The sequence below is a fragment of the Hippopotamus amphibius genome, chromosome 2 (assembly GCF_030028045.1).
Source record: "Hippopotamus amphibius kiboko isolate mHipAmp2 chromosome 2, mHipAmp2.hap2, whole genome shotgun sequence".
In the NCBI taxonomy this organism is placed as follows: Eukaryota; Metazoa; Chordata; class Mammalia; order Artiodactyla; family Hippopotamidae; genus Hippopotamus; species Hippopotamus amphibius.
The window spans coordinates 131255783-131274525 of record NC_080187.1 but is presented as its reverse complement, the minus strand read 5'-3'; the positions used below and the strand labels follow the sequence as shown (position 1 = coordinate 131274525).

At 41.2% G+C, this 18743-nt stretch overlaps 1 protein-coding gene across 13 annotated transcripts in view; it reads left to right on the top strand.

Annotated features, from left to right (window-relative positions):
* MEF2A (myocyte enhancer factor 2A) overlaps positions 1 to 11094 on the top strand; it is a 157314-nt gene extending 146220 nt beyond the window's left edge. For all 13 annotated transcript variants that reach the window (XM_057723592.1, XM_057723590.1, XM_057723586.1 and 10 more), the window contains 3 exons: positions 1639 to 1765; positions 5591 to 5717; positions 7001 to 11094. In XM_057723592.1, the coding sequence (XP_057579575.1) occupies positions 1639 to 1765; positions 5591 to 5717; positions 7001 to 7367 (621 nt within the window). In that variant the 3' untranslated portion in view covers positions 7368 to 11094. The remainder of the gene's footprint in view (positions 1 to 1638; positions 1766 to 5590; positions 5718 to 7000) is intronic.
* Positions 11095 to 18743: the final 7649 nt, after the last annotated feature.

The window sequence follows — 18743 nt, the reverse complement described above, 5'->3', positions numbered from 1 at the left end:
AACCAGTTATGTAGAAATCTTGGACCAGAGGGTTTCTTACAACAATAATTTAAGGATATTATCTTACATTTCTGTAGTAGTTCAGTTGTCAAAGCACTTCCCAAGTGTTACCTTACTAGATTCTGACAGTAGCACTACAAGGCAGGCAGCACAGTGATCACTGTCTTCCCTACTTTACAACTGAAGAGGTTCGGAGAGATTAAATGATTTTTCCCAGTGCTTAGGAATTAGTGAATTTGGGACAAGAACCAGGGCAGTATAACCCACATGGTCTTTCCAACATCCTTTAACTTAAGATCAGATAGAAAATATAAACTAAAAAGAAATAAAATGAGATCTGGATCCTTATTGAATGATCAAAGTTCAAATATCTAGATCTAATCAAAGGCCTTCATCTGATTCCCCTCTGAAATGGTGATAGAGAAAACTGAATCACCTCCTGACTCTTTATAATCTCAAGGGCACTGAATTATACTTTTATTCTTATAGCTTAGACCCCCAAATGTCAGTTATCAGGCTGTAATTTCTTCATTTAGAAAAAAGCCTTCTTGTGTTCTAACCACATGGAACGTGGAGTCTGTCCTGTTCCTCTGATCCTTGGTTTTAGAAAGTGTTCACTTAAGGCAGTGTCGTGAGAAACTGTTCTCTCATACCCCTACACACAGAGAATGGCGACTCTCTTAAAGACTTGATTATTCAGTAGTTGATTAGTTTTTCATTCCCATTGTAGATAGGATACTGTGTAGATGGTGTCAGTCGGCAAGCATTTACCATCTCTCATCCACAGCCCTATCAAAAGTACTATATTCAAGAGCTCTCTACTCAAAGATTCTCTCATAAGTCAGGAGATGGTGAAGGGATACATGTCTGAATCTGCCTTTACAAAACAGGTCACTGTTGAGTGACATGGATGATGGGAGAGGCTCTGCGTGTATGGGGGCAGGGAGTATATGGTAAATCTCTGTACCTTGCCTTCAATTTTGCTGTGAGCCTAAAACTGCTCTTTTAAAAATCTTAATAAAAAAGCTATATCTAAATACATACATACATATATGTATATATATGTGTGTGCGTGTGTGTCAACTGTAGGATCACAGTGAAGGAAATATGAATACAAGCTGCACTTTAGTATAGGCCATGACTTAAAACCCTGTTAATACGTAAAAGCTGCAAATAAAAGTAGTTTTGATCCCTATACTCTCATGGACTTATAATCTCTGTATATACAAATGGCCTTGCTATCCTCAGGTATTTAAAAACTACAGATTTTATTTAGGGGAGTCTGGCAGTCTTTATAGTGGCATCAAGTCCTCATTTATGCGAACACGTAAGTGTTATCAGTCCTAATGCAAGTTTCTATTTTAAGGCTGTATCTCTGACATCAATAAACTCTATGAAAAAGACTCTAGGGGAAAATGAATAATTAATGTAAAAAATGTCCCTTAAAATTAAATATTTAGTTATTCCCATTAATATTTTTAAGGTTTTTCACATGATCACTGCTTCAGGGAATAATGACATTCACATCATAAAACTGTGAAAAATGTCACTTTTAAATTGGATGTTATTTTTAAAATATGAAGTTTGAATATAAATACTCACAGAATAACGCCTTTACTTTTTTCTGCTCTCTCCCAGAACACCCAAAGGATAAGCAGTTCTCAAGCCACTCAGCCCCTAGCTACCCCGGTGGTGTCTGTGACCACCCCCAGCCTGCCTCCACAGGGCCTGGTGTACTCAGCAATGCCGACTGCCTACAACACCGGTAAGCCTGCTCCATTGCCTTCTGTGGGTTTTCTTTCTTTATTTTGTGCTCAACATGGCTTTTGTGATTTTTAAAAAGTATATTTATTGAAATAAATTATTTCCAGTTTCTTAGATTCACATTTGGATATGTTAAAGAAACACATGCTAGTCTTGAAAAAAAAAATTACACAATACACATTGATTGTAGGAAGATTTCTCAGCATGAACTTTTACTTACCCTTGACAAACAGCTAGCTGTTATCAAAATCGTGGCATGCAGCAAACGAAGCAGAATGCTTGGCGTTTTCTATGTAGTTCTTGTTACACAGCATCTCACTCTTCCGGGCTTTTGAAATAAGGTATTTTTCTGTACGCTGTGTCAACCTACCTTGGAAAAGACTGAATCCCTTTGGACCTCAGGACTCAGGGAGGCGGAGCTGGGTGGCTGTGCCGGCAGGTCGTATTTTCCTCCGTGTGACAGCCTGTTTGGTTACTGCTGTTCATGCTGGACGGGCAAGACCAGGAGCTTTCTTGTTTCTCCTCAGAGCTAGTCCCTCCTCACCTCTGAGGGGAGCTTTTCACTCATTCATGTTTATTTAGACATTTCATCCTCAAATATCATATTTGGAGGGTATATTAATTAGGTAGCTTTAAGAATGCTGCAGTGATTGGAGGGGTGCTTTTAGCCACGATGTATGCAGGCTTCTCTAGATGGGCCAGTTTAGGGAGCAGCAGAGGACACACAGGACCTCACCTTCTCACCAGCTGAGCCAAAAGAAGCAGGGAAGAGGGAAATAGTTCAAAATACCTTGCCAGTTTTTCAGAGACTACAGTGCAGAGAATTTTTTTCTCTTGTGATCCTAATAAGTAGACTAATAAAAATCATCTAATTCTAGACTTCAGGGTAAATGCTGTAGCACTGTGCTTTCACCCTGCTCTCTGGAGGGCCCTGAGGGGTGCAGAGCCTTCAGTACATTTGATTGCTGCTTTAGTTCCAAGTAGTTCTTTTCAAGCAGAAACAACTTTAAAAGGTTTTGTTGAAAAAGAAAGCCTGTTAGGAAATGTCTACTAACTTTTCCAACAATCAGTATGAAAAAAATGTCCAAATCCATCAGCTAAATCTAGAGTAAAGCCAGGGATTATGTGTTCATAAAAATTCTGTTTCATTGTCCTGATCACCAGCTATATGAGCGACACTATTCTAGGGACATACATTTTCTCCCAAGTTTTTTCTCGAAAAGGAGACAGGACATACCTAAGTTGGTAACTGTGGAGGGGGAGCTCTGAGTTGTTGAGATTAGCAATTTCCTCGAGAAGGTGAGGAAAGAGGGAAATCTGTGAGCTAGAATGTTCAGAGGAGTGTTGGCTGAGAAGATGGGGCTTGAGCTGGGTGTCAAGTTAGATTACAGTTTACTGAGCATTTCGTGACAGGTTTTTCCAATATAGAACTTAGATACCCCACTATATTTGTTTTAAGAAATGCCATTGGATCGTATATTAACACATATATGTGGAATATAGAAAAATGGTGCAAATCAACCGGTTTGCAAGGCAGAAATAGAGACACAGATGTAGAGAACAAACATATGGACACCAAGTGGGGAAAGCAGGGGTCTTGGTGGGGGGAATGAATTGGGAGATTGGGATTGCCATACATACTTTACTGATAAGAAAAAAAATTGTACACTTAAAAAAAAATGCCATTGGATTTAAAGAATCATTTTTTTTAAAGTCCAGAAAGAATTACGAAAACATAAAAATGGATTCAGATTCTTTCAAAACTGTCCATCACTTAGTGCCAGTCTCACTCCTTCTTTAACTACTTAGTCTGTGCTCTCTCTCAGAGCACCTGTTCTGTTTAATGTTACCACATTGTCTTTAACGTATTTATCTGTTTGCCTTTTTAAAACATGCGTCCATGTTTTGTCTTTCGTTAGTATATCAGCTACCTTTCTGTATGTAGTTAACAGTCAGACACACGCCAGTCAGTCAGCACAGGGGTGAATCAGTGAGCAACAGTTCAACAAGTATAATAGTTCCGTGTGGAGGAATCATGTAGACACCTCCTCATGCCCATCCGTAAGGTCACATCCAGCTTCTCAACTTTTCCATGGATTCAGTCAGCACGTTTTATTGAACATGTACTGTGTGACAAGCACCATGCCAGGCACTGGGAATACAAGAGTGCATGGTTCACAGTGGAGCGTAGCGCCTCTAAGAGGAGAAAGACACAAGGGCTGCACTTAAACTTCAGCCTGAAGGAGCATGTGTGACTCAGCCAGGCAGAGTAGGAAGAGTTCCAGGAGGAGGGAGTACTGTGTCCAAAGGCTGGCGGGCAGCAGGAGTGTGGCTGGAGGGATGGGACGGCTATAGAGTTGAGACTACAGAGGTAAGTAGGGGTCCGTTGGCCTTGTTAAGGACTTTGGACATGAGAAGCATTGAGAGAATTGGGAAGCCATAGAAAGGTTCTGAGCAGAGAGGTATTATGACCATATTTGTTTTTTAAGATCGCTTGGCTACAGTGTGCAGGGGGCAGAGCTGAATTCAAGGACACCACACGAGAGGCTAATGTGATGGTACAAGTAATGGACACGGATGGCATGAGCTAGGCTGGTGGCAGTAGAGACGGTGAGACTTGGGCAGGCTTGAGAGACGCTAGCTAGAGTTGACCAGACTTGATAGTTGGTGGGGAAAGTAAGTACCAAGGATAACACCCACAGGGTTCTGGCACAAACAGTCACGTGAAGGTTGGTGTTGTTTACTGAAGAGCAGCACTTTTGAAGGAGGTAATGAGTCCAGTTAGGGTGGTGTCAGATCTGAGGTGTCTGGAGAGACAGCCAAGGAGACATGGCACGTAGGTAATCGGAAGGACTCGGAGGCACTGTGGAAGGCACAGTGCGATGGGCCCCCACCCCAGCTTCTGTGAGGAGGGACGGCGCAGTCTCAGAGGACACTGAATGAGAAAACATCCTCAGCACAGCTATGCTGCTTCAGCTCGGTTTCTTTTTGTAAAATTCTGATTCACTAGGAAGACCAATTCCTTTAAACACCTCTCTTGAGACGTGAAAAAAGTTAAAAGTAGAAGAGTTTTTGCCACCTGTCTTTAGAACTAAATGGAAAAGACAAGTGTTAATGATGAACTGAAATAACTTGTGATGATAACTAACCTCCTAAGTCTTGGTCGAAAGGATTATGACGGAAGCATTCATGTCATGTTACAAGCGTTGTGTCTTGTAACACAGTTGTTTTATGAACTTTCATTTTGCATGCAGTCAGGGATCTTTGACAGTTCCTGTACTTTGAACAAATACAATTAGTTAATTGTGTGATGATGTATGTACTGTCTGAGTCACTAAGCTTGGCACCCCATGAGAAGGGGTCGTGAGTCTTTCCTGCTCCACCTGTACTTCAAGAATATGAAACATGCTGATCTAGATGCAGTCAGGGTGAGCTGGAGTGTTTCTCTTTGTTCAGGAGGGTAGCGATGGGCATATTTATTTAAAACAACAATTGTGTAAGAACATCCTTTAGTGATGGCGTTTTTATTATTTCTGTTTACAAGTCTGGAAGCAAGTATCTCAACTTTTGTGAAATAATGAACTATAAATATTTAGTACAAAATTGAAACCTTTTATATTGAAATAATCCCAGACAACTAAATATAGCTGTGTCCTATAAAATTCCCAAAATTTTTTGTGGGTTTTAGACCCATAAGTGTGTTATTTGATGTTATGAAGTACCTGGCTTCTCTCAACCTAAGAAAACTTTTGAAGCAACTATTTGAAAAACAGATTTTGCATGCTCCTTTTATTACACACACAAGCAACATTTCCTTCTTTTTTAGATTACTCACTGACTAGTGCAGACCTGTCAGCCCTGCAGGGCTTCAACTCCCCAGGAATGCTGTCTCTGGGACAGGTGTCAGCCTGGCAGCAGCACCATTTAGGACAAGCAGCGCTCAGCTCTCTCGTGTGAGTAACTAACTGGAAATCCCCACCCCCATTTCCCAACTCGTGTCTCATTCCACTGTTTGAAGAAAGGCAGCCTGAAGGTATTCAGGCCTACTTACCACCCTTCTCTTTCTTTGCTTTGGTTAATATCATCAGGCAAAGAGAATAAGAAAACGAGCTGTGTCCTTTGCTTTCTCCCTTGATCGCAGGGCAGGAGTGGGAGGGCCTGGGTGTCCCACATGTCCCACATGTATGGGTCAAGCTACGTGGGATTCATTGGTGATCCCAGCCCACTGCATCCACTGTACCTCACCAAGAGCGGTTCACAGAAGAGAATGTTCCTCATAGACAGCATGTGGGGATATAACCGGAAAGGGTTTACAGCAGTGCCCAGACAGAACCAGGCATCACTAGCGGGAGGAGAAGGAACGGTGCTTTGGTAGAACCAGAATGGTCAGCCCACGGAGCAGCTAGAGGAGAACATCCCAGAAGAGGGGACAGCATAGCAGGCCCATGAGGGTTGGCTGCCTCACCCCTGCTCAGAACAGTCGGGACAGCTAGCCTCCTAGCCTCCTGCCCTGAAAATCCCGAGAGCCTCCGTGCATCCTGAAAGAGCTCCACAATGCACACTGTTAGTCATCTTCTTGGGAATTATGTCATGGAAAAAGACGCAGAGGATCTGAGGGAAATTTCTTTGCCTGCACAGCATTTGGCCCTTGGGCCTGTGCAGAGCATCCTAAGTGAACACACTAACAGTAGCCACGCAAAAGCAAGTGGAAAAGGCTTGGTGCTCAGACTGGGGGAAAGGCCTGTTACACATTCTACTGTTTCCTGCTCTGAGCATGTCACTTAGCCTTTCTCAGACTCTTTCCTCATCTGGAAAATAGGGTGATGTGACTAACTTCTGAGACCTGCTGTGAGAATAGGTGACATGTTGTGCCTGTCAGACGAGCAGAGCAGAGAGGAAGAGAGGGAGCAGAAGTCAGGCTGCCGTATTGTTCCTCTGCCGTTTCGGTCCATGCACAGCATTAGTCACGGACGCTGTTTTGGATACTTGAGCTATAGAAGTACCAAGGTTGTGGGTAGTAGAACCAGTCACTACAAATCTCAACTGTACTCATTTTTTTTCTATCAGGGATATGTAATTTTTTTCTGTGCCAAGCACTGCAGGCAACAGCAAAACTGGTCTTGGGGAGTTGTAACAGTATTTCAGACCCTGGGCTCTTTAGTCAGGTGGCATCTGTAATATTTCATTTACGCAGATGCACGCACAAACCATCTCACATCTTTTTTTATTCCTTCAGTGCTGGAGGGCAGTTATCTCAGGGTTCGAATTTATCCATTAATACCAACCAAAACATCAACATTAAGTCAGAACCAATTTCACCTCCCCGGGATCGAATGACCCCATCAGGCTTCCAGCAGCAGCCGCCGCAGCCACAGTCCCAGCCCCCCCAGCCGCAGCCCCAGCCACAGCCCCAGCCCCGGCAGGAGGTGGGTCGCTCCCCTGTGGACAGTCTGAGCAGCTCAAGCAGCTCCTACGATGGCAGTGACCGGGAGGACCCGCGGAGCGACTTCCATTCTCCCATTGTGCTTGGCCGACCCCCAAACACTGAGGACAGAGAAAGCCCTTCCGTAAAGCGAATGAGAATGGACGCGTGGGTGACCTAAGGTTCCAGGCTGGTGTGTGTACTTTGTGTTACTGCAGTGAACTGCTCTACATATCTAAATTGGTAAATAAGGACATGAGTTAAATATATTTATATGTACATACATACATATATATCCCTTTACATATATATGTATGTGGGTGTGAGTGTGTGTACGTGTGGGTGTGTAGCATACACAGAATCAGGCACTTACCTGCAAACTCGTGGATCTGCAGGTGTGCATCCCATGGCAGGCAGAGCACCCTGCAGGCAGAGTCCAGTCTGGCACTTCCTTGGACTACTTGTTTCATAAGATAACCAGTTTTTGCAGAGAAACGTGTACCCATATATATAATTCTCCCACACTAGCTTGCAGAAACCTAGAGGGCCCCTACTTGTTTTATTTAACTGTGTGGTGACTGTAGTTACTTAAGAAAAATGCTTTGTAGAACAGAGCAGTAGAAAAGCAGGAACCAAGAAAGCAATACTGTACATAAAATGTCATTTATATTAATTACCCACCTGGCATGGGTCTCTAGTGCAAAGAGGTGCATGGGAAAGGGCTGTTGATATTAAAAAACAAAAAATAAAACAAAAAAGCCCCACACATAACTGTTTTGCACGTGCAAAAATTGTATTGGGTCAAAGAGGTGATCTTTAGCTAATAAAAAAGAGAGAGAATAGAAAACACGCATGAGATATTCAGAAAATATTAGCCTAGAAATATAGAACATTAACAGTAAATTAATATATTAAGTTATAATTGGAATATGTCAGAAGTTTCTTTTTACATTCATATCGTAAAAACTAAAGAAACTGATTTTAGCTCATGTATATTTTATATGAAAGAAAACACCCTTATGAATTGATGACTATATATAAAATTATATTCACTACTTTTGAACACATTCTGCTATGAATTATTTATATAAGCCAAAGCTGTATGTTGTAACTTTTTTTTAGAGAATAGCTTTATCTTGTTTTAACTTTTTAGTTTTGTTTTAAGAGGGGGAAAAAAACAAACAGAAATATCTTGCAAGCAGAACCTTGGAAAAAAAAAGCCATGAACACTTACTATTCTATATGTAAATTAAAAGTTGAGCCAAACTCTTTGTGTATATAGCATCTTAAATATATTATCACCTTTGATGTAAGTACCTATGTATTGTATGGTCACCAGATTAAAAAGTATATTTTTGTGGATTGACGCCAATTTGGGGGGAAAAGGCGAGATCCTTATTAAGTAGAGTATTCACTGTTTAATATTTACTATTTTGTTAAATATACTGTACTTTGGATTTTAATTATTGGCCCAGTCTTTTCAGAGGATTGTATAAAGGGGTTTCTCCCCTCACTGGTGGTGAATGTGTGATGTTACATTGTAATCTTTGTGCTGTATGGGTTGAGCATCATTTTTGAGCATATTTTATATGTGTATATAAATAGCAAAGTGGCAAAAAAAAAATTGGTGTTAAGTTCATCCTGCATAAATGTAAAATGTGTTGTAACAGATTTTATAAGGCATTATTTAAAACTTGCCTTTTGTGAGGAAAAAAATATAGTAGAAAAGCTGACCTAATTTAATTAATATTAGAGAAAATGGCAAAATAGTAGATGAGCACAAAGGTTTTATAAGTGGTAAATGATTAGGGAAAAACATTCGTGGGGGAAGGGATCTTTTTTCCTTGACCCTTTAAACTAGAGTGATGCAGCTGGTGACAGAAACTACCATTCTGGACACTCTGTGCATTGACTGACACTTCAGTGTGGGGAGGAATCCTCTCGTGGTGCAGGTTCTTGGCATGACTCTTGCCATCCTAATGCCCTCAGCTGAGATGCTAACCAAGGCCTTACTCTCACAGGAAGACAGCTAAGTTGCAAGTTTGGCAGTTCCCTGGGCTTGAGCCATGAACAAAATTCAGAGTCCTGTATATCTTTCATCATCGATTTTTAAAATAGTCCTTTTCCTGAGAAACTCAAAATAAGGGTTTAAAATTACTGCTATTTTATATTTTAGACTTAATATAAAGCAGCTACCTACAATTTTTACTTACGTTTTTCCCCCTAAATTGCATTCCTCGTGACATTTTCCTTATATGCTATTTGTGACAAATCATCAGTCAGACTTCCTGGCTGACACATAGGTAGTAGGTACAGGATAAACTTGTGGCATTCACAGCTGCAAAATGGAATTCTGTTTTTAATGACATGTTGGGCAGTAAATTTTGATAGAGGCCAAAAAAGGGAGGGCGCTATGTTCTCTCCTCTCTCTCATCAGTTTAGGCATTTGGCTCTTATTCAGAAAAGATTAGTTTTTCTTTAAAATATACTTATTTTACTCAACTACTTACAGGCACATTTCTTCATGAGGTCACGCCTAAGTGAAACAAGGCAGTTTCCCAACAGTGAATTTCCGGGATAATCCTTACCACTTTGTAAACCATTTATAGCTTTGACAGTGTTCAGTGCTTCTTTGGTTGTTATTTATGCATGTTCATGAACTTCTGCTGTACACAGGATAGGAGTTAACACATTCACATTTACTGTCTATTTTCTTGTGTGCCTTACGAGATGGCTTTTCTGACTGTATCTCAATAGTCTTTCTTTCTATGCAGGTTTATAATCAGTACAACTACTGTTTTTCTAAAATAATATTACACAAGGCTCGGAGTTTGTATTTCAATTACACTGACCAAGTAACAATGTATTCCATTTTCAGGAACTGAGTATTTGACTGTTAACCCTTTTCCCATACACCTAGTGTGACTTAGAGCATATGGACTTGACAGAGACACCCTCACCCAGACCCCATGTACGAACACATACGCATACGCGTCTCCTGGTGGAAACAGCTCAGAATGGGGAAGACACTAACCCGTGTTACTTTAGAACCTACTTTTCTACCCTTTTAGACTCATGTGTTTTGTATGACACCACTGCAAGAAATTTTATCCCTGCAGATGAAGTATTTTATTACTAAAAGACAAAAACAAAAAAAGCTTAGAGTAAATTGCACCGGTTAAGTACGGTTTCCAGCAACTGTACTTCCTTCAGCAGTCTACCTGGTACTACATTGGGAGTGAAAGTCACCATTGTACGTCTACAGATGGTCCCGATCAAAACTCCATCTTTTGAGCCCTAATTATTGTCCATTGTGTTAGAGACTAAATCAGGGGTTTGTTCTAAAAGAACAATGTTTTACCATTTCCTTTTACTGTAAGGACGACTAATAAAGCATTAACATATTTTCTGTATTAACCATCATGCGCACAAGAAATACATAGTAAATAAGGAACCGGAAAACTCCTGGCATTGGATCATAAGAAGCTAGATGATTAGAATGTGAAAAAGATTTTACAAATGTAAAACTTTTATTTCTCTGTAGAAACTTTCTTCACTTTGCTGTGCAAGAAGACACTGCTTTGCTATATTTAAAATGGCTTTTTTAAAAGAGATTTATGTATTTGGTAAATGTTTGTAGTCAACAGTTCACACAAGAAGCTGTACACGGTTTGATCATGTAAAACCGTTTGGCGGCACAAGCTGGACTTTGTTGCCATCCTTGAGATGAACCTTTTAAGAAAAATAAGTTAATCTCAATTTTTCCCTGAATGTGTTGTTTTTTTCTTCATTATACAATAAATATTATAGTGAACTTTTTATCAAATGGTTAAGAAACTGTTAGAGGTTGTTGTAAACTATTTGTATCCTGCACTCACTACAGTAAAGACGGACTGGCTTTTCCTGTGTACTCCAGACTCTGTCATGTTTGCCACCAGTCGGCCTCCCCTCCCCTTCCCTTAGGCCTTTTCCGCCTGCTGGTCCCTTTTATTTTGAAACGTGGTCCAGGAAACTGTTGCCGCGCCCCACCACCCGCCCCTGTATCCTCTGAGGCCTCTCTTCCTGGGGCGGCCCTGGACCCTTTAGGAAGCAGCCAGTCACCCAGCCCCAGGATTAGCCAGCCTGCGTGTTACGTGCATGTTTGCTGTGGATACATGAAACCCATTCAGGTTCTCATAACGCCTTCCTGCAGGATATGCTACCAGGGGGTGGGGGTGGGGCATTGTTAGAACTTACTATCGTCAGAGTGTGTTTCTCTTTCAAGTTTAGGTAGCAGAATGATTTGTTTTACCCAAAATGCATACATAACACTGAGCTAAGGGTGGCAGAAGACATTTACTAAAAACAAATTTTATTTTCAAAAGTGATAGATATGAAAAATTATCTTAAACTCATAGCAGAAAGTGTTCTCTTCCTCTGATTTGCTTTCTAAGCCATCTCCCAACAAAGCAGATTCTTGCTGTCAAATTAAAAGCTAAATTTTTGTGCTGACTTTACTTGCTGGCTACTTTGAGACTTATTAGCAGGTTTTCAAAGCTGGTTGAGGCCAGCGGCTAAAAATAATCACAGCTGCAGCTACTTGGGATCATTTCATTGTCATTTCCTAGTTAGCTCCCAGGGGTGCTGCCTCCCTCTAAGCTCCGTCTTCTTTTTTAAGTCGATTCTGTGTCTAACTGACACCAGCCAAGACAATTATTTTTCAGTGCTGTGTTCTGCCAGTGGGGTGGCTCCTGTCTGCTCCCATCTGCCTGTCCAGTCTTTCACAAGGGTTCAAAGTGCCACTTGGTTGTAGAACTGAGGAGACAGCGGTGTTCCTTCCAGATGACAGAAGAGTTGGGAGGGTCCAAATAGGCACTGGAAACACTACAGGGAGGGGCTCGTGGGGGCTGAGCGGACACGTGCTGCCCAGCAGAGCGTACATAGCCCAGTGTGTGAGAGGTGGGCCCCAGCTTCTGACTGCACGCAGCTGGGGTGAATTCCCACCTCCACGTGTCTGTTTCCAGAGGACCTGAACTGACAGGGCAGCTTACCCAGCTTCGAGACCATGTTCTAGACTCCAGTCACTGTCTTCCTGCTCTGTGTATACCAAAGCAGCTGAACACAGCTGGGGAAAAAACAAATCTCAGTTATACTAACTGGTTTCACCATATTATCCCCCCCCCCCCCACACACACACCTTTATTAAACTTACTTTCGAACTAATTTTTAACTTACAGAAAAGTTGGAAAAATAGTAGATTCCATGTGTCCCTCACTCATCTTTCCCTAATGTTAATGTTTACATAACCACAGTACCACTATCAGAGCCAAGAAACTAACATCAATACAGTGCTAGTAACTAAATAACTTACTTGAATTTCACCACTTTATCCACTCTTGTCTGTTCTAGGATCCAATCCAGGGTCTCACACTGCATTTAGTTGTTAGGTCTCTGTAATAGTTCCTCTTTGAGAAGACAAAGACACTTTTGAAGAATACTGATCAGTTATTCTGAGTAATATCCCTTTGATGCGTGGATTTGTCCAAGGTTTTCTCATGATTGGAATGAGTGTGCATTTTGGCAAGAAGTCCACAGAAATGATGTGTCCTTAATGCAGCATGCAGTTCATGCCATATGTTTGTAGAGGTGACATTGACCTTGACCACTTGGTTAAGTGGTTTCATTTAGGTTTCTCCACTGTAAAGGTACTATCTTTCCCTCTGTAGTTGATAAGTTTCTTGGAGAGATACTTTGAAACTATACAGGTTTCTCAAACTTTCAGCTACTAATTTTAGCATCTTGTTTACAACAGTTATTCCTGTACTGTTTGCCTGTTTTCTTCTACATGTATTAATTGGACTTCTGTAAGGAAGAACTGCCGCTTCTCCCCACTAATTTATTTGATTATATTATTATGAACTCATGATACTTATTTTACTCTATGGGTTATAATCTAGTACAGTCACTATCTTGTTCCTTAAATTATTCCAGCTTTGGCCATTAAGAGTTCTTTCAGGTAGGATGCCTGTGGTTCCTTGAAAAGCTCCCTCACCCCCCCCCCCCCCCCCCCCACCACCACCACTTTTTAAGCAGTTCTTTACTCTCTGGCAAGATGTTAAACACTCACGTATGCATTCCCTGCCTGGGTACTGGAACAACCACCTCTCCAAGGATTCCTAGTTCCATTTATTGGGTAATGGCATTTAGAAACCAAGATTTAGGCACTATATGTGCTCATTGCTACTGGAGTGTCACTGCTTTTTGGCCCTGTCTGCAACCAGAGCTGGGAAATATGCTCACTCACACAGCCACACATCCATATTCGGCAGCTACTTATCTAAATATATGTATATGAAAAAACATGAGTTTACAGTAATACTTCCACTTTCAATTCAACATCACAGGGTTCTAAATTTTAGCCTTTCCTTATTTATAAATTCTTTCTCCTAAGGTAAGAACCTGGCTCGCATGATCTGCAATCTTTTTACTTACTTGTTGAGTTTTACTGTACACATAAGTTAATTTTAGAATTGCCAGTCCAGGGACTTCCCTGGCAGTCCAGTTGTTAAGACTCTGCACTCCCACTGCAGGGGGCACAGGTTCAATCCCTGGTTAGGGAACTAAGATCCTGCATGCTGTGGAAGGGGGCGGAGGGGATTGCCAGTCCACACCTGCATGAGAAACACATTTATTGACCAGATTAGAGCATTTATGTAGTTCTTTTTCCCTCTGGCCTTACATTATCTAGTGAGGACAGTGTTTTCCATGGTTGCTTTTAGTTCCCAACCACCTTCAGTGTTACATTATTCAATATAATGTAGTTAGGATCACCTGTTGGTTTTTATTTCATTTCAGGTACTCCCCCTCATACTAGTTGGTTTTAATTTATTTGGGGGGAGATAAGTGAATGGTATCTGAAACATTATTATGTTCTAAGAGTCAGAGCTACACAACAGATACTGAGTGACATTACTCTTCTCACCCCTGCTGTCCCATCCCCATCCCGGACTTTTCCCACCAGCCCTTTACTGATAATGAGTCTCTAGCGTCTGGTTTAATCCTTCCTGTATTGCTTTTGCATAAATTAACATATTTTTGCTTTGTTTGTTTTGTTTTTTGTTGTTGGGTTTTTTTTGTTTGCTTTTTTTGTTTGTTTGTTTGCTTTCTTCACTTAACAGTATATCTGTATAAACAGATATAAACTACACACTCCTGAACAACTAATGGGTCAAAAAAGAAATCAAAAGGGAAATCAAGAAACATCTTGAAACAAATGCAAGTGGAAACAAAACATACCAAAACCAATGGGATGTTCATAAAGGTAAGTTTATAGTGATAAATGCATATATAAACAAAAAAAGATCCCAAATAAACAAACTTTACACCTCAAGGAACTAGAAAAAAACAAAGCCAAGGTAAGCAGAAGGAAGGAAATAACAGATCAGAGAAGAAATGAAGTAGAGATCAGAGAAAAAAATATAAGAGATTCAAAACCAAAAGCTGTTTTGTTTTAAAAAAAATTGACAAACCTTTAGCTAGACTACTTAAGAATAAAAGAGAATACACTCAGAAATGAAAGAGGTGATATTACAACTGATAACACAGAAATACATAGGATCATAAGACATTACTATAAACACATATACCAACAAATTGAACAACATAGAAGAAATGGATAAATTCCTAGAAACAAAACCTACAAAGACTGAATCAGCAAAAAACAGAAAATCTGACTAGATCAATAACAAGTAAGGAGATTAAATCAGTAATCAAAAATCTCCCAACACAAAAAAGCCCAGGACCAGATGGTTTTGCTGGTGAATTCTACCAGTTAAAAGATTAATGCCAATCCTTCTCCAATTATTCCAAAAAACTGAATAGGAGGGAACACTCCCAAACTCATTTTATGAGGCCAGGACTACCCTGATACCAAAGCCAGATATGGACAATACAAGAAAAATTACAGACCAGTATTCCTGATGAACAGAGATGGACAAATCCTCAACAAAATATTAGCAAAACAAATTCAATGGCACATTAAATGGATAATGCACCACAATCAAGTGAGATTTATTCCTGAGATACAAGCGTGGTTCCACATATACAGATCAATTGATGTGATGTATCACATTAATTGGATGAAAGGAAAAATCATATGATCATTTCAACAGATGCAGAAAAAGCATTTAACAAAATAACACACCCTTTCATGACAAAAATGCTCAACAAAGTGGGTGTAGAAGGAGTAAACCTCAACACAGTAAAGGCTGTATATGACAAAGCCGCAACCAACCAACGAACCCATAATCATATGCAACAGTGAAAGGTTGAAAGCTTTTCCTCTAAGGTTAGGAACGAGACACTCTCACCACTCTCGGTCAACATACTGGCAGTCCTAGCCAGAGCGATCAGGCAAAAAAATAGAAGAGGATTCTGTAAAAAATGTGTATATAAGCGATCCTGGCTTCCCTGTCGCCAAGCAACAATCAATGATTAGGCAGCTATCCACAAACAAAAACAGCTCCTGGAGATCTCTAGAATCCACTTATGCAATTTTAGCAACACCGAGGAACAACAACAACAACAACAAAAACCCTGAGAGTAATTGCCCAAGAAGAGGAGGCAGACAGCTACATTTTGCCTGGATCATCCCATCCTCCAAGATAGTATCAACACCAAGAAAGCCAAGAAGGAAGAGACCTGCCTGCAGTCAAGCTCAGCAGCATCTGCCACCGATGAAATCACTGGCCAGCTGCTCAGATTTGCCAGCCACACCAAGGTGTTTACATTCCCTAATGCCAGCCAGCTGAGCTTCAGTCCAGTCCCTCCCTGCTTCCTCCTATCCCCACCCTGCCTCTCCAGAGCCTGGACCTGCACCAGTAGCCATCCAAGGTCTCTGTGGCTGCACAAGGATAAGAGGTCAGACACCTGAGTCCCTCTCTACCCCCACCAGAGCCTGGGAGCTACACTTAAGAGCAAACTCTGGGTTCAACGGCTTCACGAATGCCAGACACAAGGCTCAGTGCCCTTGGCTGACCCCACCACCAGCTCTGTGCTAGGGACTAGACCCTCCAGCTGCCCCCCCTGTATGCCACCAGCCTGACGCCAGTCACTGCCCTCCACTGTAGCACATATGCAGGGAGAGCATAGGGTAGAGCCACAGGTAAACATACTGACAGCCAAGGTTCCCTGAGGCTGCTCTTGGGCAAGGATCAGGCCCTGCCTTTGCTTACTAACAAGACACCCATCTATAGATAGCCGTCCAGCTTTGCTCCAGCATGTCAACAGCCCAACCCCCATCACCAGCCCTCACTACAGTGTGCACGCCCCATGGAGAGAGTGTAGCACACTGACATCCTCAGACCTGCAGCTGCTTGCTGGCCTAGATCAGGCCCTGCCTTTTGTCCCTGGCCAGCACCACCACACCTACCTGTAACAAGCCCCTCCAGCAGTGCACCTACATGCCCCCAGCCTGACCCCCACCCCTGGCATGTCCAGGGGGAGAGAATATAGCCACAGGAGAGAACACCAATGTCCAGGGCCCCCAGCAGCTGTTTCTGAGTCCAGAAGAGGCCCTGTCTTCTGTTGCTGGCCAGCACCACCATGCCCACATGTAGCTAGTTCCTCCAGCTGAGGACCTGCACGCCCCTCAGCCTGACCCCTGTCACTGTCCTCCACTGTAGTATGCACATCTGGGAGGAGAGTGTGAAGCCATAGGAGAACATGCTGAAACCCAGGTCCTCCACAGATGCCGGTGAGCCCATAGTTGGCCCTTGCTAGCTGCCCTGACCCCCATCACTTCGTGTCTGCAAATAACCTCTCCACCTGCAGTGGCCCCTGTGGCAGAGTATGTGCACACCACTGGCTCCAGCCACCATGCTGCCTGCCCTGGTCCCTAGCTACTGATCTAAGAGGCATGGCTTAGAAGACACACATCCCTTGCAACCACTTCAGACTTCCTGCAGTGCTCACCCAGGAATACACAGTTGTCAATACTGTGGATCCTAGTAGCTTGAGACAGAGACATCACACCCCATTGGATCCAGTGCTGCCATGTGCCCTGTACCACTAGACCTGGGGTCACCACACAATCTGCTGTTCCCCTATCCATGGGTGATAGGCTTCTCTTACCAAAATCAGTCCATAAAGTCTGGAAGAGGTGACTACTTCTTCAAATGCTCAGACACCTACACAAGGCTACAGGGATCGCAAAGAATCAGGAAAACATGTCTCCACCAAAGGAATACAGTAAACCTCCATTATCTAGACCAAAGCAATGGAGATTCATGAATTGTCCAACAAATAATTAAAAATGCCTGCTCTACAGATGCTCAGAGAGCTATAAGAGAATACAGATAAACAGTTTGATGATATGAGGAAAATAATACAAGAACAAACAAGAAGCTCAATAAAGAGAGAGAAAACATAGAAAAAGAGCCAAACAGAGATTTTGAAGCTAAACAATGAACTGAAGCCTTCAACAAAGAGCTTCAATAGCATATTTGAACAAATAGAGGGGAGAATCAGTGGGCAAGAAGACAGGTCAATTGAAATTGTACAATTAGAAAAGCAAAAAGAAAAAGTAATAAAAAGGAAAAAAGCCTAGGGGATTATGGGACATAATCAAAAGAAATAATGTACATATTACTGGAGTCCCAGAAGGAGGAGAGAAGGAAAAAGGAATAGAAGCTTATTTAAAGAAATAATGGCCAAGAATTTCCCAAATGTGAGTAGAGAATTGGACATTCAAGTTCATGAAGCTAATAGGTCACCAATCCAAAACATTCTTCTCCAAACACACAGTGGTAAAATTGTCTAAAACCAAAGACAAAGAGAGAATTTTAAAAGCAGAAAGAGAAAAAAATTATCTCATACGAGGGAGCCCCCATAAGGCTATTAGCAGATTTCTCACCAGATACTAGGCCAGGAGAAAATGAGATAATATATTCAAAGTGCTAAGAGAAAGAAACTGCCAATAAGAATCCTTTACCCAGCAAAGTTGTCCTTCAGAGATAAAGGTGAAATAAAATCTTTCCCTAATAAACAGAAGCTGAGGGGACTCATCACCACTAAATGAACATTACAAGAAACACTGAAAGGAATTCTTCATGCTGAAAAAAAGGACACTAATTAGTAGTTTGAAAACATATGAAAATATACAACACAGTGGTAAAGGATAGAGTAAGATTTCAAATACCTTAATACTATAATATGGTGATGTGCTAACTACTTAACTCTAGATAAAGGCTAAATGGCAAAAGTATTAAACATAGTTTTAGCTTCAACAATTTGTTAATGGATACATAATAAAAAATGTAAATAATATCATCAAAAACCTAAAAGGTGAGGGGGAATAAATGGATATAATTTTTATGTACAATCAAAATAATTTCTATCAGCATAAAATACACTATTATATCTATAAATGTTTTATTTAAACTTCATGGGAACCCCAAAGTAAAAATCTACAACATATACATAAAAGATAAGAGAAAATTAAAACATAACACTATGGAACATCATGAATTTGTAAAGGAAGGCAACAAAAAAGGAAGAAAAGAAAAAAAATGAAACTATA